This window comes from Photinus pyralis, unplaced genomic scaffold, assembly GCF_008802855.1.
Source record: "Photinus pyralis isolate 1611_PpyrPB1 unplaced genomic scaffold, Ppyr1.3 Ppyr1.4_LG1, whole genome shotgun sequence".
NCBI classification, from domain to species: Eukaryota; Metazoa; Arthropoda; class Insecta; order Coleoptera; family Lampyridae; genus Photinus; species Photinus pyralis.
In genome coordinates this window covers 21925616-21952063 of record NW_022170249.1, presented here as the reverse complement: position 1 = coordinate 21952063, position 26448 = coordinate 21925616, and the positions used below count along the sequence as shown (strand labels likewise).

The 26448-nt window shown below is 35.9% G+C and overlaps 1 protein-coding gene across 3 annotated transcripts; it reads left to right on the top strand.

The window, feature by feature from the left end:
• Positions 1–1252: 1252 nt before the first annotated feature.
• LOC116160083 (ATP-binding cassette sub-family A member 3-like) lies at positions 1253–25476 on the top strand. Of its 3 annotated transcripts, XM_031473221.1 has the most exons (26): positions 1256–1322; positions 1390–1431; positions 1486–1843; positions 1902–2114; positions 9056–9312; positions 9357–9597; positions 9647–9820; positions 9868–10052; positions 10104–10362; positions 11111–11265; positions 11312–11467; positions 11519–11729; positions 11777–12035; positions 12082–12167; positions 12212–12241; positions 17992–18104; positions 18150–18381; positions 18429–18728; positions 19041–19265; positions 19316–19657; positions 19713–20033; positions 23893–24125; positions 24176–24320; positions 24368–24614; positions 24668–24953; positions 25003–25476. In XM_031473221.1, exons 3-26 carry the CDS (start codon positions 1522–1524, stop codon positions 25186–25188), a joined length of 5178 nt encoding a protein of 1725 aa, XP_031329081.1. In that variant the 5' UTR covers positions 1256–1322; positions 1390–1431; positions 1486–1521; the 3' UTR covers positions 25189–25476. The 3 variants fall into 3 exon arrangements, with proteins under 3 accessions (XP_031329080.1, XP_031329083.1, XP_031329081.1); XM_031473220.1 differs by having other exon boundaries at positions 1253–1431; XM_031473223.1 differs by lacking the exon at positions 12212–12241 and having other exon boundaries at positions 1254–1431.
• The last annotated feature ends 972 nt before the right edge of the window (positions 25477–26448 follow it).

Sequence of the window (26448 nt, the reverse complement as noted above, 5' to 3'; positions counted from 1 at the left end):
AATGCAGTATCGACCTACACAACAAAGATGGGACTGCTGTATCCACGTGTTGATTTGAAATAGGAGTACCAGTTTCTGAAACCGGGACGGACTGTTACGAACCAATCTGGGTAACGGTAGGACGACACGACATGAGAAAAGCGATATGGAATAATTTTTACTTGTTTGTCGGCTAGGGCAGTACTTTTGGATGTAATAAACGACGGAAGGTTGTTTGATGGCGGCCAAACGGTTTATTAATAGAAGAGTATATCCTAAGGTTCTTGATTCAGACAACTAGCGGCTGAACTAAAGAGTGCATGGGACGCTTTGGATGTCAGAAAAATATCCCGAAGATCTGGTGTACAAGGAATACGTTGGGAATTTATTCCGCCAACTTCGCCTTGGATGGGAGATGCTGGGGATTCGCTCGGTTAAAAAGTTTTAACTATGATTCTAAATGAGTTTCCCAGAGAGGACGTATATTTGACTACAGCTGTTATCGAGATAAAAATATGATAAATTCGAGGCCTTTGTACCGGTGGATCCTGGAAAGGGAAGAAGTCTAGCCATATTGGGCAGAATTGGGAACCTAAGACCACGGAGCGTCATGAGAGAAGAATATCAGGAAGACAATAGAGAAGATAGGAAAGGAATTAGTAAGTGAATTTTGGAGTAGATGTGTAAACGTGGTTCATAGAATGTAAAAGGGTAAGTGGTGGTTGAAGGCAAGACTCGCCTTTTGCTGGTGCTCACTTGGGTATAGTAGGCATTGGGAGGTGGTCAAGGTAATAAAAAAAGAAATACCTATATAACCGACAAATAAACAATTCAAATGTTTTTTTATTTCTTCTTTGGACGTAGGTAAACTAGCTAAAGTAGTACGGAACCGCAACCTATGTAGTATGTACTATGCGATCAAAAATGAGTTGCTGTCGAGTCACCTTTGGAATTTTTGTTTACATGGGAAATCGTACTTGACTTGAACTTCCAAAGGCGACTCGACAGCAACTCATTTTTGATCGCCCGTTAGTTCATATATGGGTTCCAACCCCTGGTTGCGAACATAAATTAATTCTAATGGGAGTTACGTTACAATTTCAATAGACTAATTTTTCTAATTCCAATTTATAATTTGGTTCTGCCTAATATTAATAAATTTATTATAATTAAGAGTCAAAATTCCGATAACTGCTTGGGAGTCGTGTTGTACAGAGCTGAACCTCAACCTGTTGAGAATCACTGCAATATGCTAATGTCAAACTGACGTCACGTCAACATTTCTTATATATGAAAAGCAAATTTCATTTCGGTATATTTAATATTCTCCGTTCGATTGCTGTGTTAGTAGAGTATTTTCATTTGAGAAAGTGTCCCTCTGTGCCCCAATTATTTTGTGTTATTTTTTAGCGAACAGCTTTGGTGCCAAGCGCCTTTCAACACAAGACAATGGTACGTATTTAGTAAACAATACAGTTAGTGTGTATTTTACGTTGTTCTTTGTAGGGCTATTAAATGTAGGTAGTTTTCGAAGAAGAAGTAATGGCAAAGTCACCGTTGTACCGACAACTGCTTGTTGTTCTGTGGAAGAACTGCATGATCAGAAAATTTCATTGGTTTTTGACAATATGTGAAATCCTTGTGCCTGTAACTTTATTTATGCTGGTTGTTATAATGAGAGCCAAATTACCGGATCTTGGGAAAGAGCAAGTTAACATACCCACTTACAATGAGCAGCATCCCGCTGAATACTTCTACCATGAGAAGTTCAATCATAAGTACAAAATTTACTATGCCCCAACTACTGTGTTTACGACTCGTTTAATGCAAAATGTACAGATTGTCTTTCAGTTGTCCAATGAAGGTATGCATTTTATTATTATTACGGGATCAAAATGTACCTAACACTGGCAAACTTACAGCTGTGATGGGTTTTGCGACAGTAGCTGCTCTAAATTCATATTATGAAAAACACGGTCCCGATGAGGACGGCATGATGATGGTAATTTTTAATAATTTAACGGGGGACCCGGTGCCAAAACAATTAAATTACGTGATCAGACCTTACGAGAGCCACGTACATTGGGAAACAAATACTTTATTTAGTAAAAGCCAGCAGTATATTCCGGAATCAGGTGAGTTTCTATCAATTAGGTAAGTTTGTGTGTATTTTGAGCAAGGATGTGGTTACACATATCTAATTAATACTATTGCTGGTTGTAGAGTCTAAACAAAATATTCACCTTTCATATAAAATAAATAAATAATTTCGTAATGTTTGCATGGCATGTGTCCGATTAGATAAAAGTGACTTGAGCACTTTAGATAAACCCCTTGAAGAGTATCACTGTGTAGGTAACCGTTATTGTTTAAGTCTCAAATTGTATTTAAGGACCAGCTTTTCTTGTATTTAATGGTTAGTTTCCATTGCTAAATGTTAACTATGAGATAAGTTTAATTGACACCAGAAAAAGTGGCCTAACATTCTTAAAAAGGTACTTAGTATACAGAGTGTAACACGATTTATCTCAAAAAAATTGGGCTTTTTTACATAAACCAAGGTATTTTAAACATAAAAATAATTAATCTTATATTGTTATTTATAATTTTGAAAAAAAAAAGAAATAAGTATGCTGGATAGATAGACTAATATGTTGAACTAGGTATTTAAGAACCAAACTGTCATCACCATCATCTATTTCCTCATTACCTTGTAGCAAACCCAATTAGAACACATGAAATAAACACTTAGAGCATCTAAAAAAGCGGCATAGCACCTCGGTGTGACCCTATGGGGTCATTCTATTTGACCCATTTTCAATTGGCTTGTTACATTTGGCATACTGGTCAACTGTGCAAAGTTTGAACCAAATCGGTCCAAGCGTTTGACAGTTATCGTGTTCACGGACAGACGGACACCATCGATTCCCCTTACATCGCTTTGGTCTGTCGCTTAATAAACATTATGAACAAAACAGCTACAGGTAAAAGGGTTAAAGACAATTAATTCAAGCTTTTGTTTGTTACAACAACAATTTATACATTGCGGAACATCGGTAATTACTGTGATTAACTCAAAGTCCAACTAATTAAATCATAAGGCTGTGGGTTAGTCCTGAATCAATTGCATCTTTCGAAATTAATTTTCAACAATTCTACTGGCAATACAAGAGGTCTGATCGTATTGCATGAGGCGTTCCACTATCCAATTTTCCAAATTGCTGCTGCCTTCCAACTGACATTTAGAGAAAATTTCAACGCATCGATAAAAGTAAGTGAGCAAGTGAGCCGCTCTTTAACCGTAAGGGTAGATAAAGTGCTCACTTTAACCGCAAGGGCAACAGAGGATTGTGCAGTCTAATGACATCTGTCATTCTTATTTCAAATGGGACGCGAAGCACGAAATAAAATGACGTTCAGAACATAATACAATGCTGTTTCTATGAAAATGGCCGCGGCTGCAAATTATATTCAGAATCGTCAGAAGCTTTACAATGATTTATATGGCTTCTCTATAAAACAAAGTTTTGTATTATACACGATGATAAAGAGAGACTAACTGGTGAATTAACATCTTTCATTCAATGGTTAAAATATCCCTTTATGGTCTTATATTAATAAATCATTATTTCTTTGTATTTTTATATTTCCTAAAAATAGCAATTGTTTGGCATCATTTTTATATTCCTGAAGAGGTCAATTTACAGGAGTTTATCCCGTGAACATATTTGTGTATTTTTATAATTATGTATTAAATGATTTAGCAAAATACGTATCTACTGACTCTGTGTTAGTGTTTTGCTTATTATGTATTTCTAATGATTGTAGATAAAATGGAAGGTAGGTCAACCGTGAAAGTAGATGAGCTGACTCGCTTCAAGATTTTAATGGTGTAATGATTAAGGTTAAACAAATATTTTTATTGTAGCGTTATGCACTTTAAAAATCATAAATGCGTTTGAAGTTAGTGTTTTTGGAGGTTTGTTATAATCTGCTTGCCGAGTAATAAAATTTAGTAATGTCATTGTTTATTAAAGTATTTAAACAATGGTAATGTAAATGTTACAGTTTCAATTTATATTGTAGGTATCAGGCCATTTAGGTGTAAAAATCTTAAAAATAGAGCAAACGTAACTGTAAAATCGATTACTGGAATTGAATAGGTGTTACGTGTTATTTACTGACCTTATTTACTTTGTGATAAAGGTGTTTATTTCCGCTTATATACGTACTTACAATCGCCTATAAAAACTTCATTTTTCCTACAATTTTATTATTAGCTTATTGTGAATATTGTGATTTGAATCATCAAAAATTGAGTCATGTTTGAGAACCCCCGAAACCACACCGTGTACGTATCAAGGTTTATCTTTTCTCCAAAGTTTACCTACTAAGCAACTTGATAAAACTGATTTATAGCAATATTTCTCAATGTTTTTTGTTAAATCTACATGGAAATTGACGTAAGAGGAGAACATTATTTTTGAGCCTGAAAGTGACAATGGCTTTAATGCGTTTGTTTCCAGGGCAGACTAGTATAGTCAAGATATTTTAATTCCGCCCACCATCTCAGTTTTACTAATTGAGAGATTAACTTCTTTAACTATATCCAGTTGTTCTGATTAGACTGGGGAGATTTTATCGTTAGGTTGTCTATATGGAATACTTTAACATTCTAAAATTATTTTGCATTCCAGGTGCTCGCAAATTACATCAATTAATTTGGTTTAAGTACAATGTATTCATCAATTTTCCAAAGAATTACAAAAAGTAATAATAGTGAAAATTCCCATCCATTTAATCCATGCTAGAGCTTAATGTCTGGCTCAAAAAAAGCAAACATGATTTCTGTGTTTCTATGAACCTTTTTTATTTTACCCTTAACCCTATGAGTATTTATTTAGTAACACATCATTAGTTTGATTTGTTTATTTAAACAATTTCAAGTAACTTCGCTTCAGAATGACAAAACCATCAGTCGTGGAGCAGTAAAACAATTTATTACCCTATAACTGGTAATATTTTACGACAGTATAACAATTATTCAAACACATTGCGCATTAAAAATTATTGACACGAGAATGTCAATCGTAAAATTTCTACCTTTATTTGTGAAAAAGCAGCTCATACTTGTTTAAATTTTGTCCATCTGGAAAGATGGATTTTGTCCAAAAACTCTGTTTCTGCACAAGCGCGATATTTCAACTGCAGCTACTACTAATGAAAGTAAATTATTTGACAAACTTAAAGACCAAAAATCAACGTATGCGAAAGAAATCATATTTTGTTCAAGAAAGTCTACAGATTAACTTTATGTACGATATCAATTATAAAATACTTATTTACGGTGCACTTGATATCAAGTGTGTCAAGCAGATATAAATTTCCTTTCACGTGCGAGGGAAAGGAAACTAGACTTTTTTACTATTATGATAACAGCACAGCATTCACACGTGTACAATTTATTAGGTACTGTCATATCGCTTGGAAGTAGGAACGAGTTCCAAAGTGAATGTAGTTACTGGCTGGAAACCGCCATTTAATATTTTCCAAAAACTTTTCTGATGCCACTTCTTACGTAATCAAAATAAAAGCGTCGCTTTAAGTAATGGAAGTTTGTACCGAATGATGGATGCAATGATGCATGAACACTTTTCTACTCCGGTGCCTATCTACTTATAATTATGACAAAATTTAATTTAATTCTAGTAGTCGATATTGCAAATCACTCCGTCACTACATAAATATCTTTCTTTCTTTCTCACACACTCATTCATTTTTTTGTTTTTGATGGGGTTAAGCGGTTGAGCAGGTCTCTCTCTCTCTCTCTCTCTCTCTCTCTCTCTCTCTCTCTCTCTGATTTTTTGTTTTTGGTGGGGTTAAACTGTAGAGCAGGTCTGGGGTGTCGAACCACAGAACTGAACTTCTCTTTGTTAAATTATGTCACATTATTTTTATTTTAATTACATTTATTTATAGCCCAGGCGTCGGAGGTTTTAATAAGGAAAAAATTTTTAATAAACTAATTGTTTTAATCTCTTCTCTAAACTGTAAATCATGCGTGTTCAAAAAATAATCCTCTAATTTTGACCGGAACATTTGTTTAGACAAATGGAAAGGTGAATTTTTATGATTTTTTGGAATTATCTCGACAAATACGAGTCAAGTGGTAAGAATATTTCAGTACTTTTTTGTTCCTTATTAGATGGTCTACAAAAAGTAATCCCACATTTTTCTTTCTCATGATGATAGTTTCTGAGATATTGTTCCTGAAATATGCCTACTCCCCCTATCAAAAATCCCTCTGTCCCATGCTGCCCCCTCTTGGACTATTAGCTTATTATCTATTTCAATGTTTATTAGGATATCCCTTTTTTTGTATTTCACGTAATGTAATAAATGTCACTTTTTTTCTCATTTCCTCCCTAAAGTCTACTAAAGTATTTCGCAGCATTTACTTTTACAGAGCTCTGGAATTTCTGACCGTGCCACTAACTTTGCAGTGCCGTCAACTCAAACCGGTTACTTAGGATAAAATGGCATACATTAATCGAATCAAAAGATAAATTTTTAATTACCAAAATATATTAATTACAATTATATGATTTCTAATTAACTTTCGGAACCTTCGGTGGTCGGCAGAGTCGGTACGGTTAATCTCGAGCGGCATCAGAAGTTGCTACTCCTTGCTCCTGGTCAAGCCGGCTGTGGACCATTAAACACCCGTTTTGAGGCCAGTCCAGTCGGGCTAACTGATTGGCTTTTAATTACCTTCTAGATATGGCGTTCGAAAACCCTCTCTATGTTCTAATTTACATAATAACGAGGTGAATATGAAAACAAATGAAACTAATATCACTGACTGGATGACATTAGGAGTTTTTTGCTTTGTAGTCAAATGTTTTTACTTATTCTCCAGTTTTTGGACTTAAAATAAATTGTTTGAAAAATAAATTAATCGATATGATTTTCGTTTTGGACGAGATAGATAAAAATTGCCTTTGCTGCATGTCCACCTCACTATTATGTAAATTAGGTACATATAACTTATTTAAGATTAGAATTAAAAACCAGGAAAACCAAGATATTTTGAAAAATATCAGAGATAGGTATACAACAGGGGTCGGCAACCTGCGGCTCGCAGGCTGCATGTGGCTCTTTTGATATAAAGCTGCGGCTCTCCGTATTTATCTAAAGAAATTAGTTCATTTGTTCGAAATTCGCCTTTTTTAATCTTATTTGTTTACGAAATCAAAAGTACACTTGCAGCAAATAATTATGTAATTTGTGACACTTGTTTACTTTCTGGTATTCTTTTGTTTTTATATTATAGCAGCCTACTCCGATGTATAAACACGTAATTAATTAATGAGTAGGTACTTTGGTGAAAAATATTGAATAACATAAAAGCTGGGGGGTTTAAGCACAGGGCACCCCTTATAAACATTGAAGAGAACACAAAAGACAATCGAATAGCGAAATAAAATAGTTGTAGTTCCATTTGAAAAAGAATAGTTATAGCACTTTGAACAAATGGCATTGAACCAAATAAAAATATGCAGGATGTTCTATTTAAAAAGATCAGTTATTTATTGACGTCGTAAAAATGGAACACCCTGTACATTCAAAAATAATTTCTGTAGATCCGCAACCACCAATATTTTTTACCATGTATCAGCTATGTAGGAAAAACCGGCGCACTGTTGCAGGACCCTGTATATATGTAGACAAATACTATAATATTGGATCAAAAAATTTTTGTGGCTCTTTAAAAACTGGGAAATTTTGTAAATTGTAATTTTTGGCTCTTCCGTTTCAATAGGTTGCCGACCCCTGGTATAGGACATTATTATCGTTGAAGGTTTTTGGAAGAGCTAAAAGATGACAAAAAATATACAGGGTGTTCCATTTAAAAAAGTGAGATTTTTTAATATGAAGTTTTGAAACTTTGGACCTACCAAAAAAAACACCCTGTAATGTAAGCTATTTTTTTAATGTTTCATAGTAGATGTATTTATTTGACTTTTCCTTAACACAGGATAAAAGATATAAAACCTGGAATCAAAATTTAAGTAATTATTTTGACAATATACTGACGCCCAATTTTTGTTACAAATCGAATTATCTTTAAAACTACTAGTTTTTCGGATATGCATTCAAATACAGGGGGTTCTATTAAAAAAATGTACCATTTGGGCGCCCTACTTTGTGGACGCACCCTGTATAATTCAAATTATTTTTAAATGTGGAGAATATTCAACCATATCATAATACAAAAGCACTCTATCGAAAAATCTTATCTTCAAGGCATTATATGTTACTCCGCGCAATCGTTGACTCACCCTGTACACATTGAATAGATCATTACATGACCTTTCGGGGAATACTGATCAATTCATAGAAAATGCGCCTTAAGGTGAAAACCTTTTTCAATCTTTTGTCCTTTACCTCCACAATAAACTTTGAATTATTGTAGTTTGAATTTTTGCGTACACCTAATTTTGTTGATTCAATTCTTTTGTTCTTTAAAAATGTCTAAAACAAAAGCGTTTTATTTATATTGCAGAAAAAACGCGACACACCGAATACACTTGCAAGTTTCAATAAAAATAATTTTAATTTTGTAAAAACCTGTACAAATTCGAAAAATATAAACTGCTGGCGATCTGATCGGGCCAATTATTGAACCCCCGTTATTATACAGTGTGTATCTGGCAAATGAAATAAGTACGACCGTAAGAGTAATTTGGGGTATGCTCGAAAAAACTCTCAGACACATCGATTTCTATTTTTGGTTGCACATTCTGTTCAACTAACACTTTTTATACAGGGTGTTTCATGTCCCCGGTTTTATTTTAATTACAGAAATATTAAGTATTAAAAGGAACGGAGTTTTAAATTTTTTTGTATGAGCAATATTGATCGTCATTTTTGTAGTTTGATCGTATAGTAATCGCTTTGTGGTTGTTATTTTGCAATTGCAAATGTTATTTGGTAAACCATCTCAGTTAACCGATGCTCAAATGTTGAGCATTTGTGTGTGTGTGTACTGATTAAATATTATATTGCCTTTTAGGGTCCGAAACCTACATGGATACAGGATTTATGGCACTAAAAATGGCCTTGGATACCTCATTTTTAGAAATAGCCTCAGGCGAAAAAGCGCCTGTAGCGATTACGATGCAAGAATTCCCTTATCCGCCGTACAAAAACGACAAAGGCCTTAGCGAGATATTCCAATCCTTTTTACCCGCTGTCACCGTCTTTAGCTTTGTGTTTCTCTGTCCAAGTGTGTTGAAACGTGTCATTGAAGAAAAAAGTACAGGAATTAAGGTAGCGAGATCGCGCGCGTGCGTCGGATTAAACTTAAATTTTAGGAACTAATGAAAATGATGGGTTTGAAGTCTTGGATGTTATGGTTGGGATGGTTTCTGCACGCTTTTTTTGTTAGCGCTCTATCGGTTTTTATAATTACGCTTCTTTTAAAAGGATCGTTATGGAAAGTGGAACCTGCCGTCCTTGAATATTGTAGCGGATCTGTGTTTTTTTGTTTTTTACTGTTGTATACAGCTGCAGGGATTACATTTTTGTTTGCGATTAGCACACTGTGTCACAAACGTAAATATTTTATTGCTTTTACCATAGATATTTCTATTGTTAATCGTAGCCACAATCGGAGTGGTCATTGGTACGGCACTATGGATTTGGACCGACTCTATTTTGCGCACTTTCCTTGGTAAAACTGTGAATATGAAATGGTATAAGAAAATGTTTGTGTCGCTTCTGCCAAACACAGCTCTATACCATGGTTATATTACAATATCACTGTACGAATCAAGAGGTAAGTTGAACAGTTTCTTGGTATTGGAAACCTCAATCTGTGTGTAGAAGTGGGAGTGAGCTGGAATAATTTGTTCACGCCCCCTACTGGTGGAAAGGAAGATGTCGCCCTCGGCGATATGTTTGTTATGTTGATTGTCGGCATGATTTTCTACACGCTGCTTACTTTCTACATCGATGCTGTCAACCCAGGTCCATATGGACTTGCTAAGCCTTTCTCTTTCCCCATAACTGTAAGCATGCTTTTGTGTAATAGATGGTTAAATGATTTTGAATTGTTGCAGTATATTTATGATTGCATATTTAAGCGTAATAAAAGCAGTCGTGTTATTGACAGTGGTGATGTGGAAGTATTTAGGGAATATTGCAAAGTGGAAACGGCTCCAAACTTAAAGCCCGGAATACAAATAAAGAATTTGTACAAAACCTTTGGAAAGCAATCTGTTGTTAATGGTTTAACTTTAGATATATACGAAGATCAAATTACCGCATTACTCGGACACAATGGTGCTGGGAAAACAACTACCATGTCTATCATTACAGGTAAGATATCTGTTGCGAATGCAGGTCGCAAACGATTGAAATCTCTTTTCGATTTTTAAATTAAAAACGACAAAGAACGGTTTATTTTACAAAAAACAACTTTTTCACCAATTAACAATCCCAGGTAACTACATTTTTATAATATTAATATGCAGTAGGCAATGATACCCAATATAATGAAACACAAATCGACACGTCCGCACTAATTCTTATAAATTTTCCTTAAAGATTAGAATAGCCACGTTATCTCAAACAATTACCTTTATCTCTCACATATAAGCGAAAAATCTAATAAATCACATTGAAACTGTCACATTTGCATTAATGAGCACCTTGATAACAAATAAAATTGAGATACAAAGATTACTACTTAGTCTATTTCTTACTATCATTTATAAACGACAGTAAACAAATGAGACTTCGATTACACGCTCGAATCGCAAATTTGTTCCATGTTAAAACCTAATTAGACCCACGACAATGAGTATAGAGAAAAATTTTAATAATTTAAACAATTAAATTGCCTTAAACCAAACTACAACGTCCCAACTGACATAGTTTGCACAGCAGTATCTATTGGGTTGTGCGTTCGCCTATTATGAACACATTACTTACTCAAAGCAAGTTGGTGCAAGCTCTATGAAACGAATTAACAATAATATGAGTTTAAAACCAGTCAACTTAGCCTAGTGATTGTCTTCTGAAACCACGCCCACTTAAAAGTATTAACAATATTTTGCTTAATCAGGATTGATTGGGGCGACCAGTGGTAAAGTATTGATCAGTGGCAAAGACATCAAATATCACATGGGCGAAATACGTTCCTCTCTAGGACTCTGTCCTCAGCATAATCTTCACTTTAGCAATCTTACCGTAATGCAGCACCTCATTTTCTTCGGGATGGTAAGTTTTCTCAACTGAAATGACCGTTGGTGTAACTGTATTTTAGCTGAAAGGGTTGTCGATGGAGAATGCGGCCAAGGAAGCCCAAATTTTACTTACGCGCATGGGTATCGCGCCCAAAAAGGATACTCTGGCTTCAAGCATGTCGGGTGGTATGAAAAGAAAACTGTCCTTAGCAATCGCACTTATAGGCAATTCGAGGGTACGTAACAGCACGACTAGTGTACATCGTCGAATCATAGCATAATTTTAGGTGGTAATTTTGGATGAACCGACTTCCGGTCTCGACCCGGAATCGCGGCGGGAAATATGGGACATGCTACTGTCGTTAAGGGGATCACGTACGATACTCATAACCACACATTTCATGGAGGAGGCCGATGTTCTCGGCGATCGCATCGCCATCATGGATCACGGTCGCTTAATGTGTTACGGAACTTCGATGTTTCTCAAAAAGGAGTTTGGTAAGTTTCAGTCTACGTAACCATTCGTTCATGGTAGAATTTGTAAGGTGCCGGATACCATTTATCCTTGATATCCGATGGTAACAAAACAAATAACCAACTAAACGAAATCAAGCAACTGGTAACCGGCATCATTCCAAAGGCGGTACTTGAGGCAGACTCTGGAAATTACATAACGTTTGTACTTCCGCACGAGGCAAAATCTTCCTTTAGTACCTTGTTTGAGAAGCTCGAAGGGAAGAAGGCCGCTTTGGGCATCTCCAACATAAATCTGTCGGTAACAACTTTGGAAGAAGTTTTTCTAAGGTTACATTTTCCGGTAGTTTTTCAAGAATACAATTTCGTCTTGCAGAGTTGGTAACATGGTTTTGAAAGAGGAAAATAAATCCAAACCGTTGGAGCTGGGAAGCACAAAAAGTAGTAGTACGAGCTGTTGTTGTAAGTATCCATTTGGTCTGAAGTTAATTTTTATACTATTTAAGGTCGTCAGAGATTACATGAACGTTTGGCAGGTAATAATTAGGGTCAATGCCCTTTTTACTATCGTCTTGCCGCTTTTTAGACTATTACGCCTGCACTAAGTTAAATGCATAATTTAGTTTTGTATTCGTCTTCCGTGTTTAACTTTGTATATCTGCACGCACTGTTTGTGCTGGACAGTCTGATTTTTTTACGTGTTCCACACTACAGGAGTCCTAAGGGAGGTGGTCCCTTAAGTGTATAAAAAGCAATTATTTGTAACTAGTTGACCCAACAGACGTTGTTTCAAAAACAGGGTTTTTTAATACACATCATTGTTAATTTGGTTTTCCATCTTCCTTTAAAAGGTCTTTTGAGTTTGGGGAACAAGAAGCTACTTTTATATGGTTATTGGGTGTCATACGTGTATTGTGTCTTGTGTACACTACAATTTTATCCGTATTTAATATAATAATATGGCGGCTGGGCGGAGCTTTTAGTTCCTATTGTCGTCATTATCTCATATATCTTCCCGGTCCGTGTGGTGCAGTTCAGTTGAAACTGGGACTGTGGTACTAAGGGTCCCTGGTTCGAATCCGGGTTCGGGCATGGATATTTGTAAATGTATAGTGGGTTGGGTTGGTAGAGCAGCCTTGGCTGAAACCCCGCCCACTCAAAAATAAAGGCAAATAAATTTAAAAAAATAAATAAAATAAAAACACAGTCTTTCAAGTGTCTTAAGAAGAAAAGACATCAAACTGATTGGGTGATATCCTTCAACCCGTCAAGGGAATGGTTGTTCTCGCACGATATCCTTAGGATCTCACCCAAGTGCCTCCAACCCCTGAATGTGGGTGCTAATGTAGCGCCTTTTATGCCAAGAATGTTAGTAGGTAAACAACACCGGTTTTGGCGTACTTTGGTCAAGATCTGCGCATGCATCAAGTTAAAGGTAATTTGATTCGGTTCTGTTTGTCCGCTGAGACAGATCTGTTCATTATAATTAGATCCGTTCCATACAAATAGCTTCTCAGTGAAAATAGGTCCGTTTAACAGAATCAGGTTCGTTTAACCTTTGTTTATTCATTTATAGTTATTCCCCTGACCGTTAGTATGTATTGGTTAAAGTCCAGGGGGTGTGTTGGGTAATGTGCCGCTTTGAAAAAATCTTATAATAGTTCCAGTGTAAAGTAAAAAATCTATAATTGATTCAATCTGGACATTTTTCTAGTGTAACTTTGTATTGCAATAGATATAGGTACACCACGCTTCTATAAATTCGGAAGGTAGAATTTTGTCCGCAGAAGAAATAGTATCAATGATAGATAGTATGCATTACGTGCGTGCTATTAGAACAATGGGTTTTTGTATTGTGTGTTAAAGTACCTACGACCTTGTGGAGGCGTAATTTGTGTGCGATTGTTCTTTCTCGCGTTTACATTGAAATTAATAATATTCCCAAACAGTTCCTTTTAACGTTAAGAAAATTGTGATGTTTACATTTTTGAAATTAGAAAAAAATTTTCTGTCAAATGACACCAAAAGTAAAAATGACTTCCATAAGAAAAATACAAAGTTGAAGATGGTTGACTGGAGACGAAACGTCAAAATTTAGAAGTAGCATCTTGTAGACGAAAAAAAATGGCCATAATGGCCGAAATGTAAAAAATAACAATGATTTTGCAAACATTCGTTTCTTCCGGATATCTCCGGAATTTTTTCAGTTTCAAAATTGCATTTTGTTAAGCATCAAAATACGCAACTTTGCCCAATTTAAACTACTCGCCTATCTCTTACAGTTCCCGAGGTCCCCATGGTGGCCCTCGAATTTGAATCAACCTGTATACTACACTTTTTTGGAAAACCTTAAATATGTTTGTGCAGGAAGATCGAAATCCGTTCACTTATAGCTACCGATTGGGCTCATAAATAAGTCCAATAATAAACCAATTTTTTTGAGATTATATAAAAGAGCACTCGTGTATCTCTAAATGTTTAAGAGAAAAATTGACATAAATGTCAAAAACCGTGACAAATCTTAAATGCGTTAAATTCGGAATAAAATGGCGCAATTAATTACAAAAAATATACCCTCTTGGGCCTGGCCCCTTGACCATGCATAAGTATGCCACTTATCACAAATTAGAATATAGTCAACTTTTTATAATTTTGTGGATAGGTACCTACCATAAAAGAACTTGCAGAAATTGTAGCTTTGAATATATAATCAGTCTAAGGAGCGGATAGTTAGGCAAATGCTTTTTTTTAAGTAATAAAGACATTAAAAGTAAATTTGAATTTATATGTACAGTGAGTAAAGCGATGGGGTATACAAGAGGGAATTTTTTTTTAAATATTGATTTATGAAAAAAATTTATTCTACATGATATTTTTTGCTTGCTTTGAAAGTACCAATAACGTTTCGATAATCTGAAATTTATTTATAGAAATCTGGAAAAATAATAAAATTAATTTTTTTATTTAAAGTTATCATTCTACATTATAATCAGGATAGCGTATTGCTATCAATCCACAAACAATCGAAACGTTTTTTGGTACTTTCAAAGCAAGCAAAAAATATCACGAAGAATAAATTTTTTTCATAAATCAGTATTTAAAAAAAATTCCCTCTTGTATACCCCATCGCTTTACACACTGTATAAGTTTTACGACATGACGACTCCAAAAATGTAATTTTTACTTTGCCTTTTTTGCCTTCTTTAATATTTTTAACCGTTCATTCCTTTTTAAAGAAATTTTTGAGATTTTTGCTTTTTTTGCCGGTATTTCTTTAGGAAACAATTAGACACCTTGAAACTGTCTACCAGGTGCAATTGCATTCTGGGATTTTACTAAAGAATGTCTACCTGCTATTGTAAATAAAGCGGAAATCGGGGTCGAGGGGTTTGTTTACTTTAAGTAACATAATGATCGCATTTCTTACGTCATACTCATAAATACGGGTGACGAAGTTGATGTTCGACCTTGTCCTTACTCCTTTTCAATTATTTAGTTCCATACTGGTGGTGGAAGTGCATTAAGAGTTCTCTGTAGGTACTTTGTTGTTTTTTATCTTTAATCTTTATTTTTCGAAGTAAATTCCTCCTTCCTAAGTAGTTGGCAAATTTATTTTAAACAATTTTTATTTTGCCTTTTCCTTGCTTTTTTGACTGTTTTTTTGCTTTTTTGCCTGCTTTTTTAAAGAGTTTTTCTTACCCAACTATCCGCTCTGATTATTAATCACTAATCAGTGTTCCAGACAAAATTTCCCCCCCTGTATACGGGGTGAGTTTTTTTTTTTTTTCATTTTAAGCATTGGGATCTCGGAAACCATAAGACATACGGATTCGGTTAAAATAGGAAAGAGTTGTCGTTTTAAGAGCTTATTTAAGATATGTTTTTGTTTTTCGAAAAAAATCGACAGTTCACTAGATATGAGCGCAAAACAGATTTAGTGATTTTTCATTTAACTGTTGTAGAATCGTTATTATTAGAAATACAACAAAATGACACGAATAAAAGTTTTAGACATTTTAATGCTTAACATGATGAACATACTAATTTATTTTTAGATCTTACAATTTTTGAGTTATAATACAAACTTTTTTTTTTTTAATGGTAGTCATAGTTGGCTTTGACATTTTTAAAAAGGACAAATTTTTCTCTTTATAACGACATAAGGCTTGCTAAATGTACTTTAATAAATAAACGCCCTGCAGTAATTTTCGTATTATTGAGAGGTAAGTAAACAGAGTTGGCCATGGAAAACAATATCTAGTGAGATAGGTACCTTTCATTTACGACGAAAATTGAACAGGCCAATGTTACCATCATTTTCTACCAAATGAATTTGAAGATATGTAAGATGGGTTAGATTTGGAAACAAGACGTAATTTACGCTGGTTTCAACACAACGGTGCCCCGCCGCACAACTAACTGCAAGTTAAATATTATAATAGGCAGTAATTAAGAGAACAAAAATGTTTCCCATGGCAAAATCTGTTTTTAGTGTTTTTACTACTCTTAATAATACAAACAGTTCTGTATCATGTTTATTTGTCAAAGTAAGTACAATGAACCTTATATCATTGTAAACAGAAAAAAAATGCACTTTTAAAAATTGTCACAGCCAACTATGACAAAAAATGTAAGTTTGCGTTATAACTCGAAAATTACAAAAGAAGAATAAATATTAATAAATGTATCTTATTAAGCGGAAAAATCTAAATTTTTGTGCTTTGCATATTTCTGTATTCCTAATACTGATACTAACGATTCTACAACAGTTAAATGAAAAATCATTAAATCTGTTTTTCGCCCACATCTACTAAACTGTGGATTTTTTTCAAAAAACAAAAGCATATCTTGAATAAGCTCTTAAAACGACCATTCTTTCCTCATTTAACAAAATCTCTATGTCTTACGGTTTCCGAGATCCTAATGCTTAAAAGGAAAAAAAAACTCACCCTGTATATAAGTACACATAGCTTCTTAAACAAAGTACGATTTAACATTCCATCTCTGCTATAAGAGTGCGTAATATTCGCTTAACATAATCTAAATTCTCATAGCCGCCTACACGGATATATTATTGCATTTCCCTTTAAATGTAATTTGATCTATGTAAAGAAGTAAAGGAATGTGACGGGTTCAAGGCAGAGCAGAGACCCTTTAAATTAGAGTGTACGCAAACCAATTGAATCATCGGATAGTACTCACTTAGGTGGAACAACTATAAATGAATAAACAAAGGTTTAACCAACCTGTTTCTGATCAACAGACCTGTTTCGATCGACAAACAAAACCGAACTGAATGACCTTGAACTTGACGCAGATCTTAACGTCAGAGTGCGCTGAAACCCGTGCACCATATTCGACTGTTTAGCCGTCAGCCTACCTAGAGAGTTATTGCTACATACGATCGCTATTTTGAGTTGCCTTTTGGCAGTTTGATTGTAACTACTACGCAGTACTCCAGCCTTACTGACACCTGCCTCTTCTTCTCTTCACGTACCCCTTCGCTCGCCTGAATGGAGGTAGGGGGAGCCTGCCGCTGGGACAGGGTTGGGTCGCGGGATGTGCATGGCGACTGGAGCGGTTTGACAGCCTGACCTTCTTTCTCCTCTTCTACTCAGCGCTGGAGATGCGTTTGCGTGGATTGGTGTGTTGTTGAGGCTTGGTGACCTGTAACATCGGTCGAGGGGTATTCAGGGACGCTCCCTCTAATTTATTCACTCAATGGAGTGGTTGATCTTACATGAGAACGGTAAGATTAAAGACCTGGCCTAAGTGTTCTTCAATTTTTATCTATTCCCATTGCGTGCATATTATTTCATAACTCCTTACGCCCATCGCATATGTGGTATTCTTTAAATCAAGAACAGTCTTTTTTTTGTGCCGATCAGCAAAGCATTCTTGATTCTCCTTCATTTTTTATGCCAGCAAAAAGTACATTTTCTTTAAATTTTAGTAGTTGTTTGAAGTATTAGTATGCTTCTGTAGACGTATTGTTGCTAGATTGTTAGTAGGTATTTAATTATTCTTGTTCGCGTTAAAGTATACAGCAGACGCTCAGTAATCCGGCAAATATTGGATACAGGATGGCGGATCGGTGAAAATGCCAGATTACTAGAAGGTTATCAACAACCATGAACAAAACAAGTGTTTCATTGTAGCAGAACAACTAATAAGAGGTATTTTAGAATCAAAAGGGTTTCAATAATGTGTCTCAACTTGAATGCCGGATTATAGAAAGTCTACTGTATTAGTCTCCTCATAGTAGGTAATAAATTTGAATTTCTAGCGTCTACATCTGTCAGACGGAAAGGTAGTAAAAAAACCAAGTTACAACTATGGTGTCTATTCAAAAAGCGTATACTGGTCGCCAAAAAGAAATGGTTCATATTTCTTTGTCAGGTAACATTCATATTATCCTAACTCAACATTTAATAAGATTCCTAGGTGGTTTTGGCTTTAGTGCTCACGTTTTTGTCAGTATTCTTGGGCGACGCCGTACACCAGATGACCGACTCATTTAGTTCTATGGATTTCAATTTAACCCGATATGGAGAGACGACTGTCATTTACGGAGGTACGGACAGCGACGGCGAATTGTCCAAAATTATGCAACATTACGACAGACTTGTTCAACAACAATGGAGCGCCACAAGAAAAACTACGAGCGTATCGGGAGGTTAGTATAGAAATTGACTTGATTGAAAATTGTTTACGATTTTACAGAAATATTGAAGGAGGGGGTTGCAAATATACAATTCTACAACCAGCATATGGTTGTCGCTGCAGAATTTAATAAAACCAGTAGCGGACAGCGAATTGTAAACGCGATGTATTCAAATAGCGCCATTCACGGTGCCCCGATTTCTTTCAATCTGATTATGAATGCTGTTTTAAAAGGAATGGTGGGTGAAGAGTATAGCATAGTGGCCGGCAATAGCCCATTACCTGTAACGCAAGGAGAATACGTAGAAGAAGCATCTGAGGTTGAGGTTGCAAGTCTGTGGCTCCTCCTGTTTCCTTTGGGTTAGTCTGCTCGCTTGTTTGTAACATAATATAAAGAATAGAATAGTAAAATGTCCTTATGGAGAAGGGAAACTGATTTGGGCATAATTAGGTATGACAGGAATGTACGAAGGATTTCCTTTGGCCAGTTTGAATGGTTTTATTTATTTTTATAGCTTCATACTGTCACTTACAAAATGGCGGGTTGACGATACCTCCATTTATAGTGTATACCTCTTTTACTTTTTGCAGTTTCCAAAAAGTACATGGGGATTGTTTCGCTATTCTATTCTTTACACTAGGCATGGTAACATGAGCTGATCTTACTTTTAGGAATGTTATTTTTAACAAGCACATTTGTGCTATTTCCCCACATGGAGCGGGTAAGCAATATAAAACAACTGCAGTTGATGTGTGGAATTCGTTCGTTTTTGTACTGGATAAGCTGTTACTTGTGGGATCTGATTTTATATTTCGTCACTGTTCTCCTAATACTTGCTACGGTTCGGATTTATGGCTTCGTTTTTTCAAAAATTTTCAGCGGATTTAACGAAATTGGTAAGTCAAAGAGAGGTGATTCAGCCTTTTCTGATTGGCCAAATCTTTAGGCGCTCTATTTGTAATACTAACAGCGTATGGCTTTAGCATAATACCGCTGGCATATTTATTCAGTTATAAGAGTACTGCGGCTGGAGCGTTCGGTGCTTTTTTAATGAGTAACTTATTTACAAGCAACATAATGACCGTGATCGTCATGGTAATGCTGCTTTCTGAGGAATGGAAGAAAATGGGTGTGGTGCTAAAATATGTATTGTCGTTATCCCCACAATTCGGTCTAACATTCAACAGTGTACAGTTTGCGAAGAAAGCTGTAAGGAACTACAACTGGAACATAAAATCCGCCGAAATACGACAGACTGTATGCCAATTTAGGTATAATCCTTGCTGCGGTTAGTAGTCAATCCTTTGTCATTATAAGATGAACTCAATTCTTTTGTTTAATAGATGGCGATGATACACCACTATGCATAAAGTACAAATCTTATTTTTATGGAGATGATTCGATGGGTCTAAGCCTTATAATAATGCTCTTCTCCACAGTTCTGTATTTTACTTTTCTTTTATTTTTGGAAACAAACATCGTTCATAGACTTTGGGATAAATTTTTAGTTTTCATTTATAACCAAATACATCGCAACCGAAAACCTAAAGGGCATGATGAGCTGGACAGTGCCGGTCACGAAGACGTTTTCTCTGAATCGAAAAGAGTATACAGCACCTTGCACAAAGAAAAAAATGAAAATCCAATTTACGGCGATGAAACTGGTAGGTAGTTGACAGTACTGGAACTGTAGCCGTTATAGTAACAAAAATTGAAACAAAAACAAAATTTTAATCATCATCATAACAACAAAAGAGTAAAGAGAAAGTGAGTTGAGTTCTTAATGGGTCTCTTGGATCATTATACATTAATAGTCCGGAAGATTAGGAAAATGAGTGAAGGTTCCCCCTTCCTCTTAAAGTTCCGACGTGTCTCCACGCTCATCCGCTCGTTGAACCCCTGAGGGGGGGGGGGGGTACGCAAATGTTGATTGCTAATGACTGCACTATTTTTTTCGACTACTAAGCTGCATGATTGTGAAAATACAGATTATCCCCTGCTGGGGTTGCCTACCCATTCAGGCGCTAACTATTCTTTTTCTATTATGTTTTTTCAATGTTTCAGCAACTTGCATAATTAGCTACAAAGGTAAGTAATTAAATCACATACAGTTTTTATGGCACTGACAGGGGTGTAATCTGACCCCATTCAGTGCGGGTTGCCAACCCCTTCGGGTGCTGCTAAATAGCTACGCCTCTCACCATGCAGAAAACTGTTAATTATGGTGAACTGCTAATTAGGGATAAATTGACTCGACTCCCACTCCCAATACCCACTCATGCACACCTCTTGTGCTGGGGGCCTTTGTGGTCCATTTAGGGTGTCCATTTTTCATTTGGGATCGGTCGTGTCCACCCCCATTTGGATGGATCAAGTATTAATTGCTAATCTTGTAAATTAAAACAGATATAGAGTCGAAATTTTCACCTAAATTCAGTACGAAAATCCCTTTCTTCTGGAATAATCTTTTAAGATATTTGTCTGTTGTACAGAGATCTGGAATTTTGAACAGGCAGCTCGAAGAAAGTCCAGCTTTAAGGCGTCGCTAATTTGAGAGATCTTGCATATTTCGCGCATTTGTTTAAGAAGAGGACTTTTCCATTTGTTGCCATCGACCATCAGTCGTACGTTTTTACAATAAACTTTTCATGTCTTGTCGCAAATATTCATAATTTGTAGTAGTGAGGAATGAAAGTGCTTTGACTAAGTCGCGTCGTCAGGACACTGGTTCCGAGCTTCAAAGTCAGTTTTCTTCCCATGCCCATAGAAACCGGAGATGGTCTCACAGCCAGTGATAGTGTGAAACATCAAGAAGCCCGCTGATTTTGATGGATGTGCAAAAAGTTCGAGTTTATATACAAGATCGCTGATAAGTCTGGAAACGGTTGATTATCGAGTAAAATATACTTGATATGAAAATAAGTTCTATGCAAAAGTATTCGGGTTTCTCAATGTCTACTAGGCAATAATATTTTAATTATACAGGGTTGGCACACCAAAATTGCATTTTTTTAATGGAACACCCTGTATATTATTCCATATTCCAATTTTTCTCTTAATGTTAAGCATAATGTACCCAAATTCAATTGTTTCCAGGTTATCTAGTTTTCAAAATAAACGCAGATAAGTTTGGAGATACTCGATTATCGGAGCGAATATACAAAGTGTTGAAATACAATAGTTTTAGGGTTCTTCAATGTCTACCAGGCACTAATAATTTTAATTATACAGGGTTGGTGATAAAGGCGTGGCACACGAAAATTTCAAATGAAACACCCTGTATATTATTTGATATTTCAATTCTTCCAATTTTAAGTAGAATTTGTAAGAAGCATAATGTACCGGTGTACCCAATTCAATTGTTTCCAGGGTATTGAGTTTTGATAATTCACGCTATTTTAAAATTTATTGAATGATTGAATGAAGAACAATAATTAACGATTTCCAACAATAATAACAAACACTCTTCTTGTCAGCAGCACAGAATGTTTTCAAAGAAATTCGTGATTTCTTTAATTATCGTTCTTCCTTCAATAAATAAATAGCGTGTATTTTTAAAACTCGATAACCCGGAAACAATTGAATAGAGGTACATTATTCTTCTGACAAATTTTGCTTAAAATTGAAAGAAGAATCGAAATATCGCATGATATATAGTGTTCTATTTAAAAAAATGCAATTTTGATGTGCCACACCTTTATGACCAACCCTGTATAATTAAACTTATTACTGCCTAGTAGACATTGAAGAACCCCAAAACTTTTGTATACAAATTTTGTATATTTTCCTCGATAATTGACAGTTTCCAGACTTACCAGCAACCCTGTTTTGATAAAAGGCACAACATCAAAACTATTTCCTTAACGGCCGGTTGCAGGAAAGCGAATTATAATCAAAATCCTACATTATTTGCCAAATCTGAGTTTAAACAAGAAGTTTGACATTTGATTGGCTGCCTACTGCAATATAAAGCCAATCAAATGTCTTAATACCAATTAATAACTCTTAGTCTTAGTTAATCCCCCCCGCTTTAACATTAATTAGCAGTTAACCATAATAGGTCCGTTTTGCATATGGCGAGAAGGTAGAATGCACCAAAAGGGGTAGGCAACCCATACTGAAAGGACTTAGATTATACTCCCGAGTGCTATCTGATTTAATTACTTACCTTTGTGGTTGATTATGCAAGTTTGGCGCTAAAACATTGAAAAAATAGAAGAAATATGGAAATCCGCGCTTGTTAACACCAGAATGGGCCCTACTCATATGAGCCTATACTCTGGTGGTTGGCCCCAAAATTTTCTAAACTTGTTTTCGCAACCATGGAGTTTAGTAGAGTCGAAAAAATGGTCCAGTCATTAGCAATCAACATTTGTGTAAACTGTTGTGCTAGCGCAATATTTCTTTTCTCCGCCGATCCTGGACCACTTTGATCTTGAATTCTGCGCATGCGCTAAAGATCATTTGAACTACTGCGCATGCATAAATGACACTGAAGGTTATCATGGTTGTCTAACCTAAATACTCCCGGCGGGCTTGTTGTCTTAAACTAAACGGCAGGTTTTTTTTCATGAACCAATGTCACTAAAGGTCAAACGTAGTTCTGTGCGCTGCCTTGTAGGCCGATAGCATTACTCACGGCATATAGTGTTCCAAGGTCGATTTCTTAAAAAAAGTCGCCACTGGAGGTCACTAAATGGAAATATAAAGTGCGCTGTTAGTCCAGTATGCAGATAATTTTAACCTGCAAAAGGGGGTGTAAAAGATTTTATTGTTTTAAATGGTCCATTTGGGTCCAAATAACATGTATTTGAAGAGTGCACACAAATATTTTCCCAGCACAACTTTTGACAAAAAATAGTTTTTTTTAATTTCTTACTCTTGATACGTTACCTACTGTGGATCGTAGTCCCAAGCATGGATGTTGATGTACTCTGGATGAATATTCCGCTTATCGTCGTGCGGGTTACTACTTTATGGTGTTTGATGATGAAAACAGAATGCTTTTGCAATCTGATGAGGGGTTGAGGGCTTCTTATAGTATCGGCATGAAATAGTGAATTCTTATAGTCGTCTATGGTGATTTCTCTGATACTCGCCCCAGTGAATCCCTTTTAATGACTTGTATTCCATCTACGCGATAAGCGTTTATTTTAGTGCGAAGACTCATGAATTCGGCCATAATTTTGCCATTACTTTCGTCCTTCATTAGATCGGGAACGTTTTTATTCAGTTTTTAGTTTAGACAACAACCACAATGACCTTCAGTGAGTTTAGACAACAACCATGACCTTCAGCGCTATTTATGCATGCGCAGTAGTTCAAATGACCTTGGAATTGGCGCATGCGCACAAACGATTTGCAAAAATAATATTTGTATGGGGGGGGGGATGATGCCAATCTTTGAAAACACGTTAATTCTTTTAAAAGTTTTCTTATGGTTGCTTGGTGTTTTTGTTTTAATTTGGGTTACTAGTAGGTGCTGTCCATAATCCATACCCCCACTTTACAAATACTTTATAGAGGATCTGCTACTGGTGCATAATTTACAAAAAGTCTACTGGGGCCAAAAGGTTGTGAAAGGGGTCAGCTTTGGGGTCAAACCCGGCGATTGTTTCGGCCTGTTGGGTGTTAACGGAGCCGGAAAGACAACAACCTTTCGTATGCTCACAGGCGATCAACCTTTCCTTGACGGTGAAGCACGAATTCACTCGATCGACGACGGAGATGTCTATATTTCTAAGGACAGTAAAAGAGTGAGTTCTTTTCGAGTTTGTTTACGCAAACAATATACTTTCGTTTGTAGTATCTGGAAAAGGTTGGATATTGTCCACAGTTCGATGCACTTAACGAGGTTTTGACTGGACGTGAAATGTTGCGGCTCTTTGCCGAACTTAGAGGAATCCAAGAGGGTGTCGAAGAAGAGATTAACATGTGGCTACACGCTTTAGGTTTGTGTTTAGCTTTCATTCGATTTCTATGCTTAAACTTGAAATAGGTTTAGAAGAGTTTGCCGATAATCTATGTGGACTCTATAGCGGAGGAAATAAGCGTAAATTGAGTATAGCGATGGCTTTAATTGGTAGTCCACTGTTAGTTATGTTGGATGAGCCCACAAGCGGTGTAGATCCTATAGCACGCCGTAAATTGTGGGATACCATACATTTCATTCAGTCTCAAACAATTAAACCTTCAATTATATTAACATCACACAGCATGGAGGAATGCGAAGTGTTGTGCAATAAGTAATGCTTACAAGTTATCATTTTTGCACCTTCACTCGTGTCTCTTTTTGTAGACTAGCAATTATGAAGGCCGGCCAACTTGAGTGTTACGGGACCATACCGAAATTAAAGGAGAAATACGGCCAAGGCTACACAGTAATGCTGAAATTAAAGTCGTGTATTAACATTGTTGTTAATCATGATGATACCGATAGCACTGCAAGTCAAAGTCAGCCTCTAAGTGCAAATTCGAGGCGTGACACAAATTTGGCGAGCGGAGATTCTGAAGAGGTGAAGAACTTGATGCTCGCCTTTGAAAATAAATATAAAGACCTATGTACACTGCGAGATAAACATGCTGTAAGCTTTGAAATAATATAGTGATAATATTGATTGTTTTCCTCTTTAGGGTTTACTGCACTATCACATAAACGATAAAACCAAAAAGTGGAGCGAATTGTTTAAGGAAATAGAAGAGTTGCAACGCAAACATACAATAATTGAGGACTATAACATAAGTGAAACCTCTTTGGAGGAGGTATTTTTGTCAATCGCGCGATCTGATCCCAAACCTGCAGCCGAAATAGTATTATAAGCGAAATGCTGACTGATTAATAAGCATTTAAATATTGTGATATTATTTATTATACCCAATAGGTGAAATGCTTGCAGCAAAGGAAGTTTCACTTTTTGTGGAATTTTTCAATTATTGGACAGGGTTTAAACTTTGTTGCTGCACAAAGTGCTCGAATGTATTTATTTAATGTAACATGTTAATTCTACCAACAAGATGTAGAATTTTCATTATTTATATTTAGTTTGTAACTATTGCTCACAAAAATTCACATTTAACTATATACGAAATACATATTTGCAACTTGTTTGTAACTGTATCTTAATTTTGTTGTTGTGATAGGCACTGAAGCATGAATTTGAATGTAAACTGGCGGAATCAATTTAAAACGATTCAAGACAAACGGAAAAAATTGATGTTTCAGAAGAAGGAGAGCTCTGTGCGTTGTTAATGCACAAGATTTGAAAGCTTCTCACTTGTAACCAGAGAAGAACCCTGGCCCATGGTGAGATGAGCGCACCAAATCCCATGGTTGTTGCAGATTTGCGTAGAATATTTGTTGTTATTGTTTTCTTCGTTTCCCTTTGATAATACTCCCTCCAGTAACGTTTCTAGAGTAACTCTCGCAGCAAACCAGTTGTAAAAGTCAGGATAGGTGTACATTTCAACGCTGACATCTTCCTTGATGGTTGTAGCAGTTTCAACAATGGGCATACGCTCTTCTGATGTGTACCTGCACTGGCCTGACAAAATTTTATGACCAGCACTTTTCAGTTTCAAACAACTGCAGTTCTTTAGTCTGTTGCTAATTATTATGTTATTTTTTTGAGAGAAAAGATCCATCTTCACTTCAATGACTGAAGTTGTACAATTATGCTAGGGCCTTGCACTCCTCAATCCTTCATTAGGTACGGTGAAAAATCTTTTTATGCATGAACGATGATAATAATAATAATAATATTGCCTTTATTTATCCCCAAAAACAAAACGGAAATAAAATATACTTCTACAAGGCGAAGTTCAGTTCGGCGGAGACTACCGCCGTCTGTTCTTCCACTTAACCTTGCTATATGTATTATGATAACATTTATCCCTGGCAAAAAGACAGAAAACAGATCCTTACCAATTAATCTCCTCCTCGGTCATTCATTTTACCATGGAGGTCCAATGTGGTTACCATGCAGTGTCAACCTCTTTCCATTTCTGCTTTTTTGAAAAACTTGCAAGAGTTTCACGTCCTTGGAAGCCTACATGCTTTTCATCACCCCTTCTTTTACTATA

What these genes read in the sequence shown, in the direction of transcription:
- LOC116160083 (XM_031473220.1), top strand. Translation starts at nt 1,522, where the DNA reads ATGGCAAAGTCACCGTTGTACCGACAACTGCTTGTTGTTCTGTGGAAG. An exon ending in TACCATGTCTATCATTACAG is followed by an intron (nt 10,363 to 11,110) that starts GTAAGATATCTG and finishes TTGCTTAATCAG; the next exon opens with GATTGATTGGGGCGACCAGT. An exon ending in CATGTGGCTACACGCTTTAG is followed by an intron (nt 24,321 to 24,367) that starts GTTTGTGTTTAG and finishes AACTTGAAATAG; the next exon opens with GTTTAGAAGAGTTTGCCGAT.